Source organism: Hordeum vulgare, chromosome 1H, assembly GCF_904849725.1.
Source record: "Hordeum vulgare subsp. vulgare chromosome 1H, MorexV3_pseudomolecules_assembly, whole genome shotgun sequence".
Classification (NCBI taxonomy): domain Eukaryota; kingdom Viridiplantae; phylum Streptophyta; class Magnoliopsida; order Poales; family Poaceae; genus Hordeum; species Hordeum vulgare.
In genome coordinates, this window is record NC_058518.1 from 479,239,498 (window position 1) to 479,261,754 (window position 22,257).

Consider the following 22,257-nt stretch of genomic DNA (forward strand, 5'->3'; position numbering starts at 1 on the left):
CCATAGGTCTTAGGGGTGCCACACCAGCCCTTAGTGGGCTGGTGGGCAAGCCGAAGAAGGCCCCTGCGCAGGATAAAAGAAAATCAAAGAGAAAAAGAAAAAAAAGGGAAGTGGGAAAATAGAGAAGGACTCCACCTTCCAATCCTAGTTGGACTAGGATTGGAGGAGGACTCCTCCTCCCCCCCTTCGGCCGAACCCCTTGGGGCTCCTTGAGCCTCAAGGCAAGGCCCCTCCACTCCCTCCTATATATACTGAGGTATTATGGCTGATTTGAGACAACTTTGTCACGGCAACCCGACCACATACCTCCACGGTTTTTCCTCTAGATCGCGTTTCTGAAGAGCTCGGGTGGAGCCCTGCTGAGATTAGATCACCACCAACCTCCGGAGCACCGTCACGCTGTCGGAGAACTCATCTACCTCTTCGTCTCTCTTGCTGGATCAAGAAGGCCGAGATCATCGTCGAGCTGTACGTGTGGTGAACGCGGAGGTGCCGTCCGTTCGGCACTAGATCGGAGCGGATCGTGGGACGGATCGCGGGATGGTTCGCGGGGCGGATCGCGGGGCGTGAGGACGTTCCACTACATCAACCGCGTTTATTAACGCTTCTGCTGTGCGATCTACAAGGGTACGTAGATCGGAAATCCCCTCTCGTAGATGGACATCACCATGATAGGTCTTCGTGCACGTAGGAAATTTTTTGTTTCCCATACGACGTTCCCCAACAAAAGGTACAACCAGCTTGCAAAGATGCTACAACGCGCGCTCATCGAAGCTACAACCGGCAAGGTGTGTCAACAAATGCTACAACCATCCATCAAAAAAGCTACATGCACGTTCGTCAGAGTTGCAAACCGAGTTCGTTGGAGATGTAACCACGGTCATCTAGCGATTTTTTTTCTACAACCGATGTCAATTTTTGATACAACTAGTGCCTCATTTTGATACATTGCACAAGCCGATATAAGGAATTTTTGCTACAATCGGTGTCACGCCAATGCTACAACAAGCTCCTCAAATTGCTACAACCGACATATGAGAAATCTACCACCGATGAGGAAAAAACTTCAACTGGAGGTGACAAAAGCTATGGATGGACGCTGAAAGCTGCAGCCGGCTATGGCAAAGTTGCAACCAGCGTCCGCAGGAGTTTCCACCATGTACGATGGTGACCACAACGAGGTTTCGACTCCACAAGACGGCGGGCTGCAACTGACGCTGCCAACGACCGTGACGGCGATGACCCGAGAGGACCCCAGTGAACGTTAACCACTAGTGATGTGAGCGCAAGCAATGGCATCATGGCCATTGAGGGAGAGAGCTGTGAGGGGCAAAAGGAAAACGGCCAGCGACGAGCGGCTCGGTGGTACGACGGCCATGAAGAGGACGTGGGTGCTTCTGTCTCGCCGGAGCACACACACACGATGGCTGGGACAAGAACATGTCGCGCGCGAACGAGATATGAACAAAAGCAAGGGAAAGAGAAGAAGATGCTGGCGTGAGGGGAGGGATGGATCGTACGGCTTCTGCTGCGTGGATCGCACGGCTGTAGATCGACCGGTCCAAACTTAGGCCGACGCGCCGGCGCATATCGCTGCCCGTATATGCTAGTGGGAGATATGGTTTCTGCCAACAACAACAAAATACAACACTGAACTTGGTATAAATTTTGAGTTGGCCAGGAGGTGTAAATGGGCACTTGAATGCAAAACAACAACTAGTAGTGAACGAGACACCCGACAGATCAGGGTCGTTGGCCGCATAGATGCACACAGCATTTACAGCTTAAATGCAAAAAACCAAGACCACCTAATTTTAAAGCACCACTGATGTACAGGTCTAGTGGCGTTGGATTACACCAGCTACCCTAGCTCATTCAAATATCACACCAGGAGGCATGAGAGTAGAATGGACAGTCCTCCCGATCGACGGTGCCAGCGATCCACCCCTCGCTCTCGCCTCCCGGCGACGACGAAAACGACGTGCACCGGTGCAATCTGCATGGTATCCTCTCACGAGTCACGACCATGGCCATGACCATGACCGTGCGTCTACTAAGTACTACCGACGGTACTGTCCGGCCGACAAAAGGGACAATGGCACCTACCAGTTGTTACGATCTCCTCACATCATATATACTACCATAGCATCGAGATTGGGATGCAAGTTCCGAGAGAATTTACCAGCTGAGGAGGACGCCGGATCGTCCAAGCACTTTCTCCTTTTAGCATGCAAATGCATCCAGCAGCAGCCGACGAGGAGCAAACCAAATCGACGGCGTACAAGGTGAATAGTGCTACCCCTGCGTGATCGATCATGTGGGCTATGGCTCAACATGCCGGTTCCGTTAGCTAGCTGGTCCTGGTCGTGTCCGGACACGTCCCGTCACTGAATGCCATGGCATTATAAGAATTATGAGCAATCTCCTTGATTGAGCATGTCGGTCCAAGGGGGTGCGTTTTATTTTAAGGGCCTGATCGGTGGTTGGATCGGCGATCGATCGAGGTCACTCACTCACACTGTTGTTACTCGGCGAGTGGAGCGGTGGTCATGGCCGACGCGAGCAAGCGCATCGACCTCGCCGCGCCGCTGCTCTCCGTGCGGCGGCATGGCGGGTTGGGGATGGGCGGCGTGTTGCGGTACCGCGAACGATGTGACGATGCCGCGCCCGGAGCCGTGCCGTTCGGGTGGGAGCGCCGGCCCGGCCACCCCAAGGGCGTGTGCACGACCCAGAGCGCGCCACCGCTGTCGGAGCCGGATCAGCAGGCCGCGGAGCGGTTCTCGGACGCGCTCTCCCGGCCCGACAGCTGCTACACCGTGAACTGCAGCGATGCGGCCGGCGCGACGGCGTCGGCGTCGGCGTCGGCGGCCCCGAGCCCCCGTGGCAGCGTCATGATGGACCGCTTCTTACTGGCGGCCAAGGAGCAGTGCGTCTTCCGGAAGGCCGCCGCTGCTGCCAACACGCGCGCCCCCACCGGCGAGAGGTTGCCGCGGCGGCTCCCTGTCCAGCACCTACCCGCAGATCACGCGCGATCTAACTCCGCAAGAGAAGACACGAACAAAGCCAGCCACGGCGACGGCGGCGATGAGTGGGAGGTGCACAGCACGGCGGGCTTCGCGTCCAAGAGGAAGTGCGGGCTGCTCCCCACTCGGTGCGCCAAGAGCGCCCTGCTGCTCCTCCACCCATCACAATCAATGGCGAGGCGCCGGCGCGGCGCGCGGCGCTTCATGTCCGACTGCGGCAGATGCCGGCGGGAGACGAGCCCGCTGCTGCCGCAACCGTTGAAGCCGCGCCCAGAACACGACGCCGACATGGTGAGCGCACGTCCTGACATAAGTACGTTTTCAGCTTCGAGGTGATCCTTGTGTTGATGTCTGGTGTGTGTTGCACTGCAGCGAACCTGGGAGGAGGTGTACATTAGCTCGATGCTGCGATCGGATCGCGCGTGCAGCCTGAGACGGCAGGCCACCATGGCCTCGGAGCTGGACAGGACGGTGCGCGGGCTCTACACGGGGAAAGCAGGAGCCGCGGTGCATCCCAAAGCCACCCATCTCGGCATGCTGCTGGTCCTCGACAGAACCGACGGCGACGCGGTACCGCCTCCCAAGTGCGGCCGACCACCGACGGCAGGCATCAGGAAGGCACCCCAGAGGCGGGACGCCGCCGTCGGCCACGGCTTCCCGCCGCCGCTTCCGCAGGCGAAGACCCCGGCTCGCCGTGACAACATGTTGCTCGCATTGCCGTCGCCGAAGATGCCGTCGGAGTCCTGGCTCTCGCGGACGCTGCCGGCCGTGCCGAACAGGCGTCCGACCACGTCGTTCATGGGGATCCACGTGCAGCAGCTTAGGAAGCAGCACGCTCCGTCTCGCTGGTGCTCCAGCGATCAGGCCAAGATTGTCGATCATGGCGCTAGGGCCAGGCAACAACAGATACGAATATATGATCTGCACAAGTGACAGTCTAGCTAGTTTCCTGCACCAGCCTTCTACTGGTACTGGAGCTGTCCTTCTCTGCCTATGTGTTCCTCTGTATGTCGATCGTTTTGATCTATGCGCCAGAGCTTTCACCTTGTTAATCAATGGCAAGGCGACATTGTTCCTGATATCAGATGTAAAGCTCTCAAGTTTGTAGGTAATCTTCAACGATCCATCATGCAAATCGATCTGTTTGGGAAGATGCTCTGGCGGCACAGCAACGACTAGTAAACGATGTCTTTCGTTATGATTTGCCGTCGCCCAGAATCACAGCCCCTAACCATGTCTAGATTATGTTTCCTCGTTTACTTTTCTGAAACTAAATGTCCCCGTAAAAGCATCTCCAACGGTCCCGCAACCGCCCCGAACACTAAAAACAATTTGGCGTATCGAAATAACGATTTTTAGCACGTCGGAGAGCTCTCGCTCCATCATCGAAGCCATAAAAAAAAGCGAGCGCAAGCCACTCTAGCAGACGGGCTTAACTACAACACGCGCGAGCACGCTTGCAATATATTCATTTTTTATAATATAATGATATTTTAAACATTAAAATAAGACATAACATAGTTTAAAATCACCCAACCAAGTTCATCCTGATATAAAAGTTCAAAATCATGCAACATCACATCATCGTCCAACCAAGCTCAAAATCACCCAACCAAGTTCATGACATAAAAATTCACACAAACAAATGACACATCAACAATCATGCAACATCCTTATCTTCGTCCTCCTCTTCCTTCGATTCTTCTTCATCATCCGAATACGTTTCTTCCTCCTCTTCATTGTCGTGCGCCGCATCATCATGAGGAGCTCGCAAGGTGTTGGCAAGATCACCTTGTGCGCATCGGCCGCCAGCGCAGCAAACGAGCTCGTCGGCGCTTCAGCCGTCTAGAGGAGCCGTCCGCCGCCTTGTTCTTTTTCTCAGACATCTTGTCTGACTTCGCCACCGCCGCATTTGGGAGCTTCGAGAGGGGGGCACGTGGCTTCACGACGGGTGCCGACACGACGCCACCCGCCGTCGAGGTCGTCTGTAGCGCCATGAAAAGGCCGCGCACGAGACCGTTGGTTGAAGGAGCATCGACGGAGGCGAGGCCAAAGCTACCGCGCTAGGGTTTGCGCCAACGACGGCGGCGGCGAGGGGTAGCGGGTGTAAGGAGAGGTGAGGGGGATGCCGAAGCGGCTATCCATTTGATAAATTCGTCGCAGGCGGGGCGAAAGCGACGCGATCAAAGAGGATGCAGCACTGACGCTCGAATATGCAACGCACAGGAACAGACGCACGAAATAGCGGCGCGTGAATTTTTCGCCTTGCATGCTGAACCATTTATGTCGTACGCATGATTTTTGCAACTTCGTTGAAGCGGCTGATGCTCTTAAGAGCAACTCTAATAGACGTGCAGTAAAAAAACTGCTTTTAGCGCGCGCAGCCGCGTAAAAATCATGCGCAGACGGCATGGCCTATTTGATGCGTCCGCTCCCTCGCTGCAAACTCTGGATGCGTCCCAGGGCTGCTGCAGGTGGGACCACGCAGTGTGTTGAAGCAAACGCTTCTCCAACGCGCTAAAAAAACATTATTTTGACACAAAATAAAAAGACATTGGAGGAAGGTACACCATGCATGCTCCATGTCCATGGGCAAACAGTGAAAGAAAGAAATGGACTGCCATTTACAAACAACAATCATCACCATAATGTCAAATCCACATCCATCATCAGACAAGAAAGAGGGCATCAGAGACTGCTGCGAGTACAGACCATGTATCAGTGCGCTCACCCCTTCCTCCCGGATTAACAGAGCATAAGAGAGTTGAGGCTATCCGCCACACACACAATGCATGATACATCAACAGAGTTGCACTTATTCACAAGCCAGCTTCGTGCCAAAGCTGGTGAGGCAAATGGCGAACGCCTGGTAGGCCGACAGGGGATACCGGAAGTCCATCGTGAACGCGTCGTCCTCGATCTTACCAAACTGGAGGATCACCGTCTCCTCGTCACCGACGCCCCATGGATCACTGGTGCCAGCTGGGGCGACGAGCTGGAAGTTCTTCACCGAGGCGACGGTCACCCGGCCGTGGAAATTCAAGCACCAGCACTGCAGATGATCATGCCACCGAGGCGCTTTGTTCTTTAAAGACAAGGAACTTGAGGTGCTCTGTGGCGTCTCCTTGGATGGGTCGGATGCACTGCCCTGATCTACAGGGCACTGGATACTGCAGTGCATTCTTCTCGGCCCTCTTGATTTGAGGAAGTTGAACCTGTATGACACTTGTCCAACTTCAAGATTACTGCCTGAATCGTTTGGGCTGATTTGTTTAGTTGCAAAGCGACGACTTGATCGGCTCTTCAAGGACTTGGCACCGTCGTATGGTTTCTGATTGTCGTACATGATGAACTTTGTCCCCAGGAAGTCCGATCTAAAAGAGTGAAGTTCAAATGCCGTTCAGGCCAACAAATAAATATGCAGGAAATGAATTTCCATAAAAGTTGCTAACTACTGAGTTTAGCAAGCACCAAAATACTTGGGTACTTCTCAGTAGTCACTATCAAATGCACTCGAAACTTGGCTGAGGTCCGCCAATAATACTCAGGCCAGGAGTGGCTTTGGTTGGCTTGAAAATTTAACATACTTTTGTTGATGACAGTCTAAACTCAAGTAGCCAACATCTAAATATCCTTGAAAGGCATTACTGATTAAAAATTTGCTGGGTAAATTAAATCTATGGAAGCAGTACATCCTACTAAATGGAGAATGCATGGAGATGTGAATGGTGTGGCTAACTGTGGCAAGCAGTTGGTAATGGTAGCCGCTACAGAAAAAAAAATGAAACAACCATGGCCGCAGCAGCATGGCGAGGGGAATTACTAGCGCATGGAAGAGGTGCTAAAGAAAGATCAAGATGGGGATGACTGCGCTTATCCATACCCCTGCATTCAACTTCGCCAAGAGCCCAAGACAGAAATCTATTTTGACTCAGATGTTCTAAGGCAAAGTATCACTGAATAAACTAACAACGCAAAGGTTCAATGGCATGAACCACGTCAAGTGTAAATTGGCTATATTATGAAAACTGTCTGCTGAATCCAACATGATAGGCAGAAAAATCATGAAGAGGATCTCCTAGCACTTTCTTCATTACATGATGCAAAGGACATGACTATGTATATGCAGGCATGCAGCTATGCACAAAATAGTACTCCCTCCGTTCCTAAATATAAGTCTTTTTAGATGTTTCACTAAAAGACTGCATACGGATGTATATAGACACACTTTAGAGTATAGGTTCACTCATTTTGCTATGTATGTAGTCTTCTAGTTGAATCCTTAAAAGACTTATATTTAGGAACGGAGGGAGTACATACAGAAAAGGTAACTACCAGAAACAGGAAGACTGGATATTCATTAATTTATTCTGCATGCTATTAGAACAGTAATAAAATAGTTTGGAAGAACATGTCAGCGATGAAAACAAGGCTAAAACGAATGAACATGATGCCTGATTACAATGCTTGATGTGACCACATCATGGTTCTAGTGGCCTCACTTGAAACTTAATCGTAAAAGGTCTACTCTGTAATCCAGTAGTTATGAATAATCAACCAATCAGCTAGCAAAATTTAAGTTACAGAATGTTTAGACCTCACCTCAGCTTTCCAACGCCTGAATTACTTCCTGGATATAGATCATCGGAGTCATACGAGATGATATATTCAGTGTGTGCCCCGTGTCTGAATCGTCGAGCAGACAGTAAAAACTTCCCTTTATCTGTTAGGGCTATCAAAACGGTACAAGTACAATTAGAAGAACATAGGAATCTGCATTCTGATATGTGATATATCTATCTAAGCATACTGGAAAGATGAGTGTACATGGAGGCAACAACATTAGATTATATTGCAGTTTTCATTAGCACAGTCTATAAAGTGTTTCACTAGGTTGACAATCGAGCGAAACAAAATATGGAGGAGGAAAATTGGATTGTTTGCTGGGTTCAACCACGTTTTGAACTTCATCGAACATAGGAATACCTTAGCTTTGAATACCCAGAGGCATCCATCAAAGACACATGTAATTTAACAGTACCGTGAGCTGTAACAATGACTACTTGCTAATCCTCTTATGTGACTAATATTTATAAGAGCTAACATGGAAGTCAAATAAATCGATGATATGGTTGTCTCTATTTTGATTAATCTCCTAAGCTGTTATGTCCATACCCAGTTGGTCATGCCATTATGTGCCCTTAATACATAACACCAGAGGGAGCTGCCATGACTAAGAATAACACAGTCTAAGCATCCTTTCTTTTCAATCCCTACTATGTATTCTAATGTAATTGGAGATGTACCACGTATGCGGAGATGACCCCACCTAACTCCAAACAAGACAAGCTCCCCCCCCCCCCCTTCAACCACCACACACAAACAAGAAATAATATGACCAGTTAGATGTTATGTCAGCCACTTTGAAATCTTTGAAATTGCATACTGACCTCAAGAATTTGAGATCATATCAAGTAGGTAAGACGTCGTCGCTACAAAGAATGTATTCAATTAAAAAAAACTTGCCAACCACCCAACTAACAAATCCTCATGTTCCCTTGCTAGGATTATATTTAGACTTCAAGAAGTCTTCTTTAAATAATGGAAGTGGGGCACCGGAGTAGGTTCAAGGGTCCTCGTCATGAATGTATAAGAAAATTATGAATGAGTACAAGAAGTACCACCCTGTTTTCTTCACAAGACTACTTCGGTAAGAAGATCAAAACGACAAAAGTCATAGGCAGCAGGAGAGTACGCAACGTTGTTACCCGTGTGTGCACTTCTTATTTGGCAGCACCTACATTATTTTCGATATTCTAAACATTTTTTATAAGATTATAAGATTGCATCATCACGTATCATGGGTAGAACATGGAGTGGACGTTGAAAAAGACAGATACGTGCCCTTTTAGTTGCTTATTACTAGGCAGTTTGGCGCTAGATATTAAAAAAAATAAGATGTGGAAACCCTATTTTAGCCCATGGTGCGGCGCCAATTTCATAATAATATTGAGTTATGAACACGAAGGAGCAAAACTTTATCGGTGGTGACTTACCCTGTGTTAAGCTGAGATAAAGATAAAAGGTGGACGTGCTTTTGTTCCTCCTGATGAAGCAGTGCATCGGCGCATCCCTCGGTCCAGGCTGCGTGGAACACATAGAGGTCAACTAAATCATCATGTAGAACCCCTAAATAGAAGTAAAGCTTTTATGTATCATTATACCCACAGTAGAAGCAGGCAAGAATCGATTCCAATTGTCACAATAAGCAACTCCCATATATGAACATACCAAACACCCTAGTATGGTTTTACTAAGTTGGTCCTGCAATCTCACTGCCTTAGCTGGTCACCAAAAAGTAAGGCATGAACTCATGGTGCAACCAAATGGAGAAAATAAAGAGGATAAGGTCAACATGCTCCTCGCTTCTTAGTAGTAAATCCTTGCATCTGAAGATATCACACATAATCCCAAAAAGGAGCAACAAAGGTTGTTGACCCACCAGACGTGCATCGCTCAACGCATCTGGACTCGTATTGAAGACAAATTTCATATTTTTTTTTGATAAAACGCTGCGAACCTGCTGCAAATCATTCCCGCGGTTGCATCTAGCATATGCGTAGATACCACTACGGGCGAGGAGATCGCCTGAAATGGACGGAATGAAACTAGAGGACCATTTCCGCAATGAACAGCTGCAAATCTGAAGCGGGTTGACTCAACATAAGGACCAAACGCGCGCCAAATCCTCAAGCCACGCAGCAAGTAACGCGCAAATTAACCAGATCTTAGCAGCGGGGGGAAGGCCAGGATCCGGGCGCACCTGCTTGAGCGAGGAAGGGAAGGTGATCCTGCCGCACTCGAGCGGCGGGCGGACGACGGAGACGGCGGCGTCGCGCCAGCGGCGGCAGGCGCAGGCGCAGGCGACGACGTCGCGGCGCGGGGGCCAGCGCTCGGCGCCGGCGTCGACGCGGCGGACGATGTCGGTGAGCAGCTCCGGCAGCAGGCGGGACCACCTCTCCTCGTCGGCCTCCCCCTCCTCTTCCTGGCGGCGGTCGGGGGCGTCCTCCGGGGCGACCTCGGGCGAGACCTTGGCCTCGTTCCCGCCGACGATGCCGGCCGGCGCGCGCGAGCAGGACGTGAGCCAGGACGAGCTGCGCCGCCACAGGGCCATGGTGGATGGAGGGGCGGGCGGGGCTGTGATCTCTCTCCCCGAGAGCTCGTGGAAGCTTCCGAGGCGAGAGATGGGGAGGGGTGGGGGGCACGGGGGCGGATAAAGGGGATCGGAGGGAGGGAGACGACCAGCAGCGCAGCGCAGCGAGCAGGGAAAAAAGGCGAATAAAAGCGGAAAGTCGGGGGGTGTCACGGATAAATAAGCGGGGTCGCGGATCTTTTCACCACACGCTTCCTGTGCCATGGCAGGTGGGTCCCACGCATCGATGCTGCCCGTGCACTCGCTATTTGACGGTTTGTTTTTGTTTGAAGCTTTCTTCTTTCCGTGTGTTGGTTGGTGGTCCGAAATGGTGATGAAAAATCACGGGAGGCTGGGTCCGTCCGGGGTGGACGTCGCCGTCGGCCGCGGGATAGAAAGGCGATGAGGTGCGACCGTGCGTGAGAGTGGACTGGACGTCGACGTCGACGTCGGCGTCGGCCCACTCCTCCCGGCAGGGACAAGGCGCGGCCTGTGGAGTAGAGTGGCCGTGACGCCGTGTCGCCGGCGGACGCGTCCTCCGCTCCGGCCAACCAACCACCGTGCCGACGGCGACGCCCCCCTCCCCTCGTGTCCGCGCCGAGCGATGTCGCCCTCGGTCCACGCGGGCGAGTATCCATCGCGCACTGCTCCCGAATGCGCGCACGACTGGCTGGAGTCGGACGTGCGTGCCGTCCTCCACCGGTGCGGTCCAGGCACCACACCCCGCGTCCTGGCCTAGCAGTAGACATCGCCGTCAGCGTGCTGCGTGCTCCAGTGCCGTCCGCCCAGGCATCTCTAGGCTGTGCGATCGTCTCGCCGGTCGCCACCTCGGTTAGGCGGGCGATGGCGTGGTTTACCTGTTCCTTCCTGACGCCAACGCTGGGCCAGGTCGCTGCTGCACGGGCCGACAGATGCCCCGGCAAACGGCAGGCCCATCAACAGCGGGCTGAAGAGCAACCGGCCGACGCAACCCAGCTTTCAGTCAGGGAAGAATAATCCGTGAAACGGAACGCCATCGTCGTGCAACAGCGAACAAACAGTGCAGAGCCACGCTTGCGTGCTCACTTCATCGTGCAAAGTGAGCAGCACTACCACTCACTCAAGCTCAACAGTTGCCAAGCGCTTTAAGTTATCATAGTTTCAGAAAAAAAAATATGAGTAATATTTTTCACATACAAGAAAGAATCTCATCCCTTTTTCTCCCGTTTGAATCGGAGCCCCATCTTGCTTCGGAACGACATCTCTACTATGTTCTACACCCTACTCAAGCTAACAGGGGAAAAAATGCACGTGCCGTCCAAGCCGACTGTTTAGTCCAGTGGTGCTCCTAAGTCAAAATCCCTTCCTACCAATAGCGTTGGGCGTTGGCGGGTACGTGTCAGTCTAGGCTCAACCAAATTCCAGAAATCTCGCCAGTGGTAGCTTAACAAGATGGAGAAACTTCTCTGCGTGATTGGAACCGGTCAGCCTGCAACCAATGACAAAAATGTCAGTCCAGATTATGCATGAGGGCCACCAAATCAACGCCTTATTGCCACATCGGCCCCTCGCATCCAGATCAGGATTAAGGGCCTCCCGGACATTTCAAATCAATCCGCGTCAACCGATCACCATCGAAAATGATAACTGAATACGTATAGAATATATCGAAAAGGATAACTGAATATGTGTAGAATAGGATAGGATTTACAGGAAACATTAGCCTAGGGTGTAACTATGAGCACAACCAAGCAGAATAAGGTCCCCGAAAACAAGTGTATCAAAGGATTCAGCAAAGCAGTGACTTCAACGATGTAGTGGCAACGTTTCTGTTATTTGAACATGAAAAGGCAGTCACTATGAATAACTGTATACACATTTCTGTATTTTTCGACATTGCAATTCTCCATTCAATGATTCAATCTACTTGCAATTTTTATTCGAAGGAGTGAATTTATAAACAAGAACCGGTACTATAGCAGGAATTCACACAATCAATTGGGCGGCATTTACATCTTCAAAACTGAATAACAACACATCCATCCTTTTTTTTAACGATATCACAAATGAAGCATGCCATCCTTGTTCCACTGCATTCTGCTAAAAATGGATCTTCATCAGAGGTTACTGGCCTGATTGAGATATTACCACTTCACCTATCACACCATGCTGTTCTTGTTAGTTACGCCCTCTGTACCTAAATAATTGTAATTGGAAAGAACTAGACTAGTTCTCCCCAACTACAATTATTTAGGTACAGAGGAAGTAGATTATAAGTTAAGTTATGTTCTCAAATTTCATACGACTACATAAGAAACTTGCCAAGCGTCCAGTTGCTTGGAAGGTACTTAAATTCCACCACCTCTGAAACAACATATCAACCTTTGACGTACATGGAATAGGTTAGGAACTTAAATCATCTACTAAATGTCTATAAACTGACCCCTAGCCTGGCCAACTTCACCTTATTCAGTGTGACTCCTGCTCTAACTTTATTCGTCATATCAGTGACCAATCTTTACACCCCAGCACTTGCATTGACCATCCTCCAACCTAGACTGGCCATCCTTCCTGCACCTCCTGTTCTATCGTTCCCCTGCCCATCCTAACTCCAGAATCATGGTACATGAGAAGTGTCTCTTACCCGAATCACATACACGACTACACAAGATCACAGAGCCATTGGTCCTCTGCATTTGCAATGTTTGCAGCAAAAAGGATAAGCACTAAATGCTTCAATTTGTCTTTCCGTTATCTGGATCAATAGATTGGAACTAATAGACGATTACTATAATACACAAGTAACTTACCGCACCTCTTTCTGAATACTGATACGTCTCTAACCTCGCAAGAACAGGAATTGAATTGTTTGAAACCCTTCGCTTCTGCTTGGTTTCTGTCAAGACCAACTTGACTCAGAAAAAGAGAGAGAATAACACGATTTGATGCTAATTCAGAAGATAAAAAGAGTGAGTTGATTTACAGAGTGGATTCAAGTTCACACTTTTGTTCAATTGAAACTATCACAAGAACCTTTTTTTCCCCTCAGTAAAGCATCACTTCCTCAGATCTTATTTTGTTTTGATCTAACAGAAGAATGGTGTCAATTAGTGTCTTGCTAAAGCTGGACACAGGTGAGCCAATGGCCATTCTGCTTATAATGTGAGTACTTGTTTTGATGAAAGTTAAAATAATCCACAAGTTACACAAAAGCTATACTCTTAAGTCTATATCACTCAAAAAAGTTCCAATGGTACAATTCTCTATAAGAAATTAGTAAATTGCAGATGAAATCTGCATATTATGAACATAACAGAATTTAGCGAGACCACTTGAGCTAGGATAAACATCGATAGTGTAGTGAAAGCATAATCTGCAACTCCTTTAGACTGTAAGCATAATCTTATTTTGTTTTGATCTAAAACAGAATGGTGTCAAACTGTCAATTAGTATCTTGCTGAAGCTGGACATAGGTGAGCCAATGGCCATTCTGCTTACAATGTGATACTTGTTTTGATGAAAGTTAAGATAATCCACAAGTTACACAACAGCTATAATACTCATAAGTCTAGAACTCACAAAAGTTCAATGGTACACGTACATTGCTTTTTAAGAGATGAATTAATTACAGATGAGATTTGTACATTATTATGAATGAAGCATAATTTAACGTGAGCACTTGAGCTAGGATAAACATTGATAATTTAGCGAAAGCAAAATCCGCAACTCCCTTTAGACTGTAAGTCTATGTAATAGCTACAACAAACACAGTAAAAGCTAGAATAAAAAATTCTGGATTGCGAAAATGGATGGTACCAACACAAAGGTAATAAGGAATATGAATACCATTTTCCTGCTCAAGGTCCCATGTTCAAACATATAACAGACACATCCTTTCAATCCAAAATTTCTTTATATTCCTTTCAAGCAAGAGAGCTACTACCTTTAGAACTACTCAGTATCAGAAGGTACATTTCGAGCCGAGCCCGGTTGGTGGTGCACGAGAGGCTCCATCCCAGGTTTCAACTCCTTGTTGCAGAAGTCATCATACTCTGCCTTATCCCCTGCCTTCTTCTTCACCTCCAACACCAAGAGGCTTGGTGTAAGCTCGAATATCTCAGCCCCAATTGTCAATGGCCCCTTCTCCCCTTCCCTGGTGCCTTCTATGCTTACACGCCAGTCCTTGCGCCGAATGGAGAAGCTCTTCATCTTGGCAATCTCCTCCAATTTTGTAACAATGGTTTCCATGGGCTCTGCTGAGATGAATCTCACTTCGCTCCCTCGCTCCTCGAACAGCCCTGATAGATCAAATCCCTTGGAGAAGGATATGATATCGAAAGCGTTGAGGCTTGCTGGCCGTGTGAGACGCCCGGCAGGCCTCTGCCGCTCCTCGGACGACAGTGTGGCCGGGCAGGATGCGACGGAGGAATCCGACTCCCACCCTGAGTCATCATCCTCTTGCTGCGGTGGTGGTGGCAGCGGCGGCGGAAGAGGAGGAGGAGGCGGCGGCTCGGCAGGTTCGACGAGCCCCAGCTCCTCACTCTCACCGTCTGCTAAGCTGTGCAGCTGATCGTCTTCAACATAGAACCTGACGGGCCGAAATCCCTTCTGAAACCACCTGCTTTGCATGACTTCGGCCATGGTGATCCTCGTCTCCGGGTTGGTGTCGAGAAGCCGATTCAATAGGCTGGTGAGATCTTTGGAGAACCACCTCGGGCAGCGGAATTCCCCTCTGTAAATCTTGCGGTACATGGCCATGAGGTTCTGGTCATGGAAAGGGAGGTAGCCGGCCATGAGGACGAAGAGAATGACGCCGCAGGACCATATGTCGGCCTTGGCGCCGTCGTATCCGCGTCGCGCGAGCATCTCCGGCGCGACGTAGGAGGGCGTGCCGCAGAAGGTGTGGAGGAGGCCGTCGGGGTGGAACTGGTCGGCGACGGCGGAGAGGCCGAAGTCGGAGACCTTGAGGTCCCCGTGCTCGTCGACGAGGAGGTTCTCGGGCTTGAGGTCGCGGTGGAAGACGCCGCGCGCGTGGCAGAAGCCGACGGCGGAGATGAGCTGCTGGAAGTATCGGCGCGCCGTGTCCTCCTTGAGGCGGCCCTTGGCGACTCGCGCAAAGAGCTCGCCGCCGCGGACGAACTCCATGACGAAGTAGATCTTGGACTTGGTGGCCATGACCTCGAAGAGGCGCACGATGTTGGGGTGGCGGACGCGGCGGAGGATGGTGATCTCGCGCTTGATGTGCGGGACGAGGCCCGCGCGCAGGGCCTTCTCCTTGTCGAGCACCTTGATGGCGACCGTCTCGCCCGTGTCGGCGTGGCGCGCGTGGTAGACCTTGGCGAAGGTGCCGTGGCCGAGGATGCGTCCCAGCTCGTAGCGGCCGAGCAGGAGGCCGCCGCGCTTGCCATTGCCGGCAACGGCGCCGGTGCCGCTGGGCCGGCCCGCGGCTGCGGCGGGACGGCCCGCGGAGGAGGCCGGCCGGCGGGGCTGCGGCGACGCGTCCCGCGACGACGGCGGGGTGGCCGCCATGCGGCTGGGAAGAGGACGGGCGGAGGCGCGGGGAGGGAGGCGGATTGCGCGGCGGTGGGCGTTTAGAGGGAGGAGCGGAACGGAACGGGAACAGCTTGGCTTAGTTTTCCTGGTGTTTCGCTCTATTTGTTGCGCTAGCTGGTTGGGGTTGGGGTTGGGTCCGTCTGTCTGTCTGGCAGGCTCCCCTTTCTCTTCCGGTTTTTAAATGGTTTCTGCCGTGTGTCACAGCTCAATGCCAACTTCTTCGTTTTCCATTCACTCTCAAAAAAAAAAAAAAACTTCTTCTTTTTCTAGAGAGGCAACAGCTACATGCCAGTGTGTTTCTCCTCAATGCCTTCCGTTTCAGGCTCAGATTGTCATGAAATTTCTGGATTTTTCAAGCCTTCCCCGGGAGTCTTATGTTTTGGTAAAAGAAAACTCGATGACACGTAAATTCGAGTCAGATTCCAGCACAGACCGATTTTCGATAAATTTGACGGTATTGGTTGAATCATGTGACTTTCGAGTGGAAAGGTGCGGTGTTTCTATCAGGTTAGCAATGGAAGTCGCAAAAGTTTCTATGGTTTTGGGGGCGATCAGATCTCGTATGAATCAAAAAATGACAATTTCGACACGGCAGCCACAAAAGGAATGTGCTTAAGTTGGAAAAAAAAGGTAAGTAGGATGCTCCCCCTAAAAATGTAATTCGCCGGTTAGGGTTATAACTTATAAATGGGTCAAGCTAGAGCGAGTCATGTTAGTGTCAGCTCGAGCTCGCGAGAAACTCGAGTTAGACTTTGATCTTGCTTGTATGCTCGAGCTCGGTTTGAGCTTGGCTTAACAAAGCTTGATAACTAAGAAGCATTGTTTACACGTTAGCAAAAGAAACATGCTTCCCATGTAAAAAACACTCGCATTTTGTTTATTAGATGTAGCCTACAAACTGCAAGGTGTAGTGGAAACAGATTTGCAAACAACAAAATGTTATATATTGATCATCACATTGTGCTACTTCCCATGCTTATAATCTTTCCTTTGTCATCTCTATAAAGTTCTCAATTTTGGGGAGGCCCCAGCTATGGTTGAGCGGATGAGAGGCATTGAGGGGTTAGCATGTAGGAATCGGGATGGAGATGGAAGATTTTAAAAGTGACGAGACATAAATGTATGGATTGTTGTGATCATTGGCTACGCGGAGGCTAAAGTACACATGACACAATAGTGCAAAAGAGGAGCAATCCAACGATTATAAGTGTATCATTTTCTAACTCTCCATCGTCAGATCGGGTGCATCAAACTCCTCACATTTGGCAAGTGACAATCCTATAGTGAGCAGAGATGCTCTCAACGAATTGTAAAAACGAGGGGAAGGGGTGTACAAAAATAAAATAAAAACTGTTTTCTTAACATATCAAAGACGGGCGAATTTTATAAGGGCGTGTAAAATTTCATGGCGGTTTGAATTGGGGAGCTCGGGACAGAATAAATAAAGGCATTGGTCCACAATCGGAATTTTTTTCATCTTTTTTGAAACGCGAATATTTTTTGTCTGCAACTCCTTCGATAGCCGACCGCCACGAAAGTTTGCACGCCCCTAGAAAACTTGTTCATCCTTGATGCCAACAAATTTCAGTTTTTCTAATATTATTTAACTATGTATTTTTTATTTTACTGGTCATCCTAGGAAGCACATGCTCCCTAGCAGCTAAACCCGAGAATGGTTTCATACTTGAACCATACCCATTCATTTATCTTTCAAAACCATACTTGAACCATACCTATTTAGTGTCTTTTTTAGTCCAACCAAAACCAAACCCACTATATTTTCCACCCAAACCAATTTAAACCCAAAACATAATCATGGGTTTAAACCCAATACATAACCATGGGTTTGCTTTAATGTACATATGATTGCACAAATTGACATGTTAAGAAACAAATAAGATAGAAAAGGCATAAGTGCATCTACAACAATTTAGAAACAAAGTAATCCTTGAGATACAGTCAACACACAGTAAGAGGCAAAAAGAACATGCCCATGGCTGATAAGCTCACTAACAAGTGTATTAAAACCAAATTGCTTAGCGAAAGCACAAGAAAACACTTCCGATTTTCATCTGTTGTTTCCCCATAATACATAATTACATAATGCATTACGGCATGCACGCGGATCATATATACTCGTTCTCGATCGTAGTTGATTATTGCATATAACCAATGCCTAGAAACCGGTTTGGACCCATAGTTTATAACCGCTAATAACCAAACCATTTAAACCCAGAACCAACTATATCCAAACTCGTTTGTCCACATACCCAAACCAAAACCAAACTAAAAAAATATCAGCCCAATAAAACCTGAACCAATCAAACCCAAAGTAAGAACCGAACCGTTACACCCGGTTTTTCAATAACCATTCTCACATTTACTAGCAGCCAAACACCGCCTTCTTGGACAAGATCCAACTCTAACCCGGCTTCGTTTTCACCTCTCTATAGAATCCATTTGTTTATTATCTCTTTTTTCTTAACGAACCATATAAACATGATGAAAGATGCTTCTAGAACAAATGAAATGATAAGAGTGGGGGCTCAACTAGAGGATGGCGTGGCAGAATCCTATGAGTTAAAAACTTCATCCAGCGGATGATCATGTTCGGATTTGCTATCTCTTAACCATTGGATGAAGCAAGTCCAACATCTAATACGTGTAGTTAATATCACACTATATAGTGGTATAGATATACATTTTACAGGAAGATCGAATCCAACAAAAAATATAATAAAGTGAACAGAACCCGGTTGGGCCCGAACCCGGCTCGATCAAGTGAATACTCACTTTATGAAAAAAAATATTGAGGTCAAGAGCTCGGCTTGGTCAAGTGAGTATGCACTATATGAAAAAATTATTAAGTTCAAAAAAGCACTATTTAAGTCCTAAGTTCAACTCGACAAGTAAGTATGCACCATATGAGAAAAGGTAAGTTCAACAAAAGCTCTATCGGAAGCTCGAGCTCGGCTCGTTTATGTCTTGAGTCAAGCCTAAAGCAGTCGGTGTTAGAAGGGATAGAGGGAGTCGATGAAACCGATTGTTTATCGCGTGAGCCTCGTGGGCATATATATAGAAGTACATGATCAACTTGAAATACTTCGGAATAATTCCTAATCTATCTTAATGTTTCATAACTAATCACGATGCTCAACATCCACCCGCAATCAAAACGGTAGCGACGCAGACGATGTGACTAGAGAAAAATCCGAAGGTAAGCCGACGGACCCCCCCCCCCCCCAAGCCGTAACGACCGATGCATCACGGGAGTTGTGTCTAGATTGGAAACAGACAAGGTTACTCAAGCAAGGCGGTAGCCCTTTGTGTTGTTGTTGAGGTAGCCGAGAGCGTTGGATGGTGTAGCTGTGGTCGACGTAGTCGTGCGAAGAATGTCGTGGTCGATGTCGATTCGGGGGTGGCCGGTGTCAAGGAAGTCGTCATGGAGCCACGGGCGCAAGGAGGTGTCGAGTTAGTCATGGGACTAGTGGTGTCGAAGTAGTGATGCACCGGAAAGAAGACGTTGTTGATGAAGCGTCGTGCCGGGATTACCAAGCCCGGGGACACGTCATGAACGAACGCACGCTTCGATGTTGTCAGCACCAGACATGCATACACGGACAAAGTCGATGTTAACAATGTGTCGTTTCAGGTTTGTCGGGCCTAGAAACACATTGGGGGACACAGGCAAATTTTAATCAAGGGTTGTCCCTTTGATCATCATTTTCTATCGAGTTTAAAAGTTAGTCCTTTCTGACTTAGAGAAAATCAATTTTGTCGACGCATCTCAATTATAATGATTTAACGAGCGTGACCTCTTCTTTTGGTGCATTGCTCACATACTTTTGCAAAGAATCAATTAAAGGTTTAACACTTTTTTGGGAATTACTACATATAAGGTGGACGAGAATGGTTGTTTTTGTTTTGGTTCAAATGCTAATACTAAGAAATTTCAGCACTCCTCTCCTGCTTTTCCCCTCTTCCAGTTTATGTTTTTTTCTTTTTTGAGACAATCTCCCCGTTTACGTGAAGTGCCAATTTCTACTTGGGGAAACAATCAATCATAGAGAAATGTACGATATGGCGGTACAACGACATGCAACAAGGCCACGAGGGCAGCACCGTACGGTACTGCTGCATCTGGCCCATGAGAACAACAGCCGAGCTGTAGTGTTGTGCAAGTGCAAACAACCACTCCCAAGTTTTTTTTTTTTTTTTTTTTTGCGGAAGAACAACCACTCCCAAGTTGCAGCCATTATATTTGCAGAGTCTCTTTCCCCGAATCTACATTCTAGATCCTTCCGGCCACCACCGTTGCATGCCGCGCCTTCTTCGTTGCAGCGGTGGGCAGTTGAGCCGCAACTTGTCGCGCTATTTTAGTAGGCCCACACCCACACGTAATACCACACTCCTTCTGTCTCACTCTTTTTTTTTCCTATAATAATAATATATACATATACACGGACCAATCAAGTGTCCAAATGAAATTATTTCTTAGGGTGCAAGTGTCCAAATAATGACGAGCAGAGGTAGGCCTGCCGAGAAAAAGAAAGGCTTGAAAGGCCAAGTTGCAATGCGAGCTCACCAAGCTGATGACTGCTACTCCCATGTCCAAGTAGCAGTGTAGTAAAATGATTTCCCATGCAACAACCACAGTGACCAGCTGCCTCACTCGATTAGTATACGAGGATGCGCCAGCCACATCAGGTCAGGTGGCCAAGGGAGATCTAAAAGGTAGAGTATTTTGCTGCTGAAGGCAGCGCGCATTCCGCTCGATCGGTTCCAAAAATCATCAAACCTTAAGCTACCGGACACGGCCGGCGTACGGCTGTGCGGTCCGAAGTCTCCGCCATGTCGTTCTCTGAGAGAGCGTGACTCTCTGGCTGGTAGGCTTGGCTACCACCATGTCACGCGGTTGACATGAGCCTTGTCCTTTCTAGCTAGACCTGGATCGTGCTTAGATTCTCCTTGGTGAGAATGCTTTTCTTAAGCATCAGCCATGGAGCATGCTGACGTAGGGGAAGAGAACTCTGGTCGTCTAGCCATTATGTATTCCATCTTTCTTTTTTTGAAAAAAATATAAGTATTATCTATGGAGGCGTCATTGAAAAATTTACATTTGCCTCTAAGGTCAGAAGGATCATGAGAGATTTGACCATTTATTCATAAGTGCGCGATCGGGGTTGCTCGGATGGGGCGGACGGCACCAATAAAAGGCGCCTTTTGTTAAAAGAAACAACTTTTTATGTAGAGACTTCTCTCATAGTTTGTAAAAAAAATATGCAAAAATATTAAGGCATTATGAGCATGCCCTTATGTTGGAAAATAGAAAAAAAATCATGTATAAGACGGATCACTGTTCATAGGTAGAAAAACTTCAAGAATGGTCGCAACAAACGTACCAAAACAAAAAATCATTATAAGCAACTCCCAAAAATCAGCATAATTCCGTTTAAAAAAAATCAGCATAAACACATTCGTAACACGAGAAAAACAACATATTTGCAACACAATAATAGGTTGCAACATGCATAACTATTATCACGGGAGCCACACATTCAAAATTTATATTCGTGTTTCGTCAAAAGAAAATTGAATTTGTGTGGAATGTCAAAAGGATTGAAAGAGAATTGGCAACTATTCACAGGTGCATGTTCGGCATTGGTCGGGCGGGCCGTCGCCTCCTTGGGCATCCCGTCTCATTCAAATGTAAAATGTGGAGCGTCTGACTATCACAACATAAAAATCTTGACCACAACATCATTCGTGTAAGCAGCATCGTTATATCTTCTTGTATCGTTGTATGTATAAAACTTGCAAATTACAACATTTCGAGCATGTCAACGTAGCCAAAATAAGAACGAGCTAGAGCAACTCCAATGAAACGACTCGTTTCATCCGTCGTCGTCCGTTTGGATTGACGTGGATAAAATGGATGGTCCAACGCGCCGACTCATTTTTAAAACACGTCTGCTCCGTGTCCGAGCCGACTCATTTTTAAAGCACGTCCGCTCCGCGTCCGCGCCGACTCATTTTTAAAGCACGTCCGCTCCGCGTCCGCACCGATTCATTTTCGGTCTGAACTTGGGACTGAAATGCGTCGGCGCCGACCAAAGCGGGCGCGCGCGCCCTGTTGGTGTCCGCCCCCAACCACCGCGATCAACATTATTTATGACGGCCATTCACCTCGGGCCCACGTGTCAGCGACCGCGGTCGATCTTTTTAATCTGAGCGTGCGGTGGGTTCCGCCTCATGTGCTTCCAGAACCCACCCGTCCCCATCTCGCCACCTCCTGGACGACCAAAAACCCTAGCACCATGGCCAGCTCCTTCCCGTCCAAGGGCAAGGCCCCGCTCTACCCCCGCGCTATCTCCCCGCCGGCCTCGCCAGCGGCGCACGGGGACACTGGGAGTATCGCGTGTCGCTCCCTTACCCCGACGTCACCCTGCCGCACCACCGGCATCTGGATCCGGAGAGGATCCCGGTGCCGGCCGTGTCTGTTGGGGAACG

General features: G+C 48.6%; 2 protein-coding genes and 1 long non-coding RNA gene across 3 annotated transcripts; 1 reads left to right on the forward strand and 2 right to left on the reverse strand.

Annotated features, from left to right (window-relative positions):
• Window positions 1-2,150: 2,150 nt before the first annotated feature.
• Window positions 2,151-4,158, forward strand: LOC123416393. Its single transcript, XM_045106795.1, has 2 exons — window positions 2,151-3,314; window positions 3,396-4,158. The coding sequence occupies exons 1-2, from the start codon at window positions 2,550-2,552 to the stop codon at window positions 3,954-3,956; spliced, it is 1,326 nt and encodes a 441-aa protein (XP_044962730.1). The 5' UTR covers window positions 2,151-2,549; the 3' UTR covers window positions 3,957-4,158.
• A 1,465-nt stretch (window positions 4,159-5,623) lies between these two features.
• On the reverse strand, window positions 5,624-15,893 carry LOC123401246. The gene is made up of 8 exons (XM_045094998.1): window positions 14,150-15,893; window positions 14,041-14,047; window positions 11,073-11,190; window positions 10,562-10,950; window positions 9,847-10,515; window positions 9,080-9,167; window positions 7,626-7,755; window positions 5,624-6,397 (listed from the first exon to the last, which is right to left on the reverse strand). Exons 1-8 carry the CDS (start codon window positions 15,721-15,723, stop codon window positions 5,839-5,841), a joined length of 3,534 nt encoding a protein of 1,177 aa, XP_044950933.1. The 5' UTR covers window positions 15,724-15,893; the 3' UTR covers window positions 5,624-5,838.
• LOC123447202 lies at window positions 11,354-13,115 on the reverse strand. The gene is made up of 2 exons (XR_006631480.1): window positions 13,010-13,115; window positions 11,354-11,683 (listed from the first exon to the last, which is right to left on the reverse strand). It is a non-coding gene; the product is annotated as an uncharacterized LOC123447202 (long non-coding RNA).
• Window positions 15,894-22,257: the final 6,364 nt, after the last annotated feature.

Coding starts and splice junctions, on each gene's coding strand:
- LOC123401246 (XM_045094998.1), bottom strand. CDS start 15,723: ATGGCGGCCACCCCGCCGTCGTCGCGGGACGCGTCGCCGCAGCCCCGC. Junction 10,516..10,561: donor CCGGACGGACCCAGCCTCCC/GTGATTTTTCAT, acceptor ACACACGGAAAG/AAGAAAGCTTCAAACAAAAA. Junction 6,398..7,625: donor TCAGGCGTTGGAAAGCTGAG/GTGAGGTCTAAA, acceptor TCACTCTTTTAG/ATCGGACTTCCTGGGGACAA.
- LOC123416393 (XM_045106795.1), top strand. CDS start 2,550: ATGGCCGACGCGAGCAAGCGCATCGACCTCGCCGCGCCGCTGCTCTCC. Junction 3,315..3,395: donor CAGAACACGACGCCGACATG/GTGAGCGCACGT, acceptor GTTGCACTGCAG/CGAACCTGGGAGGAGGTGTA.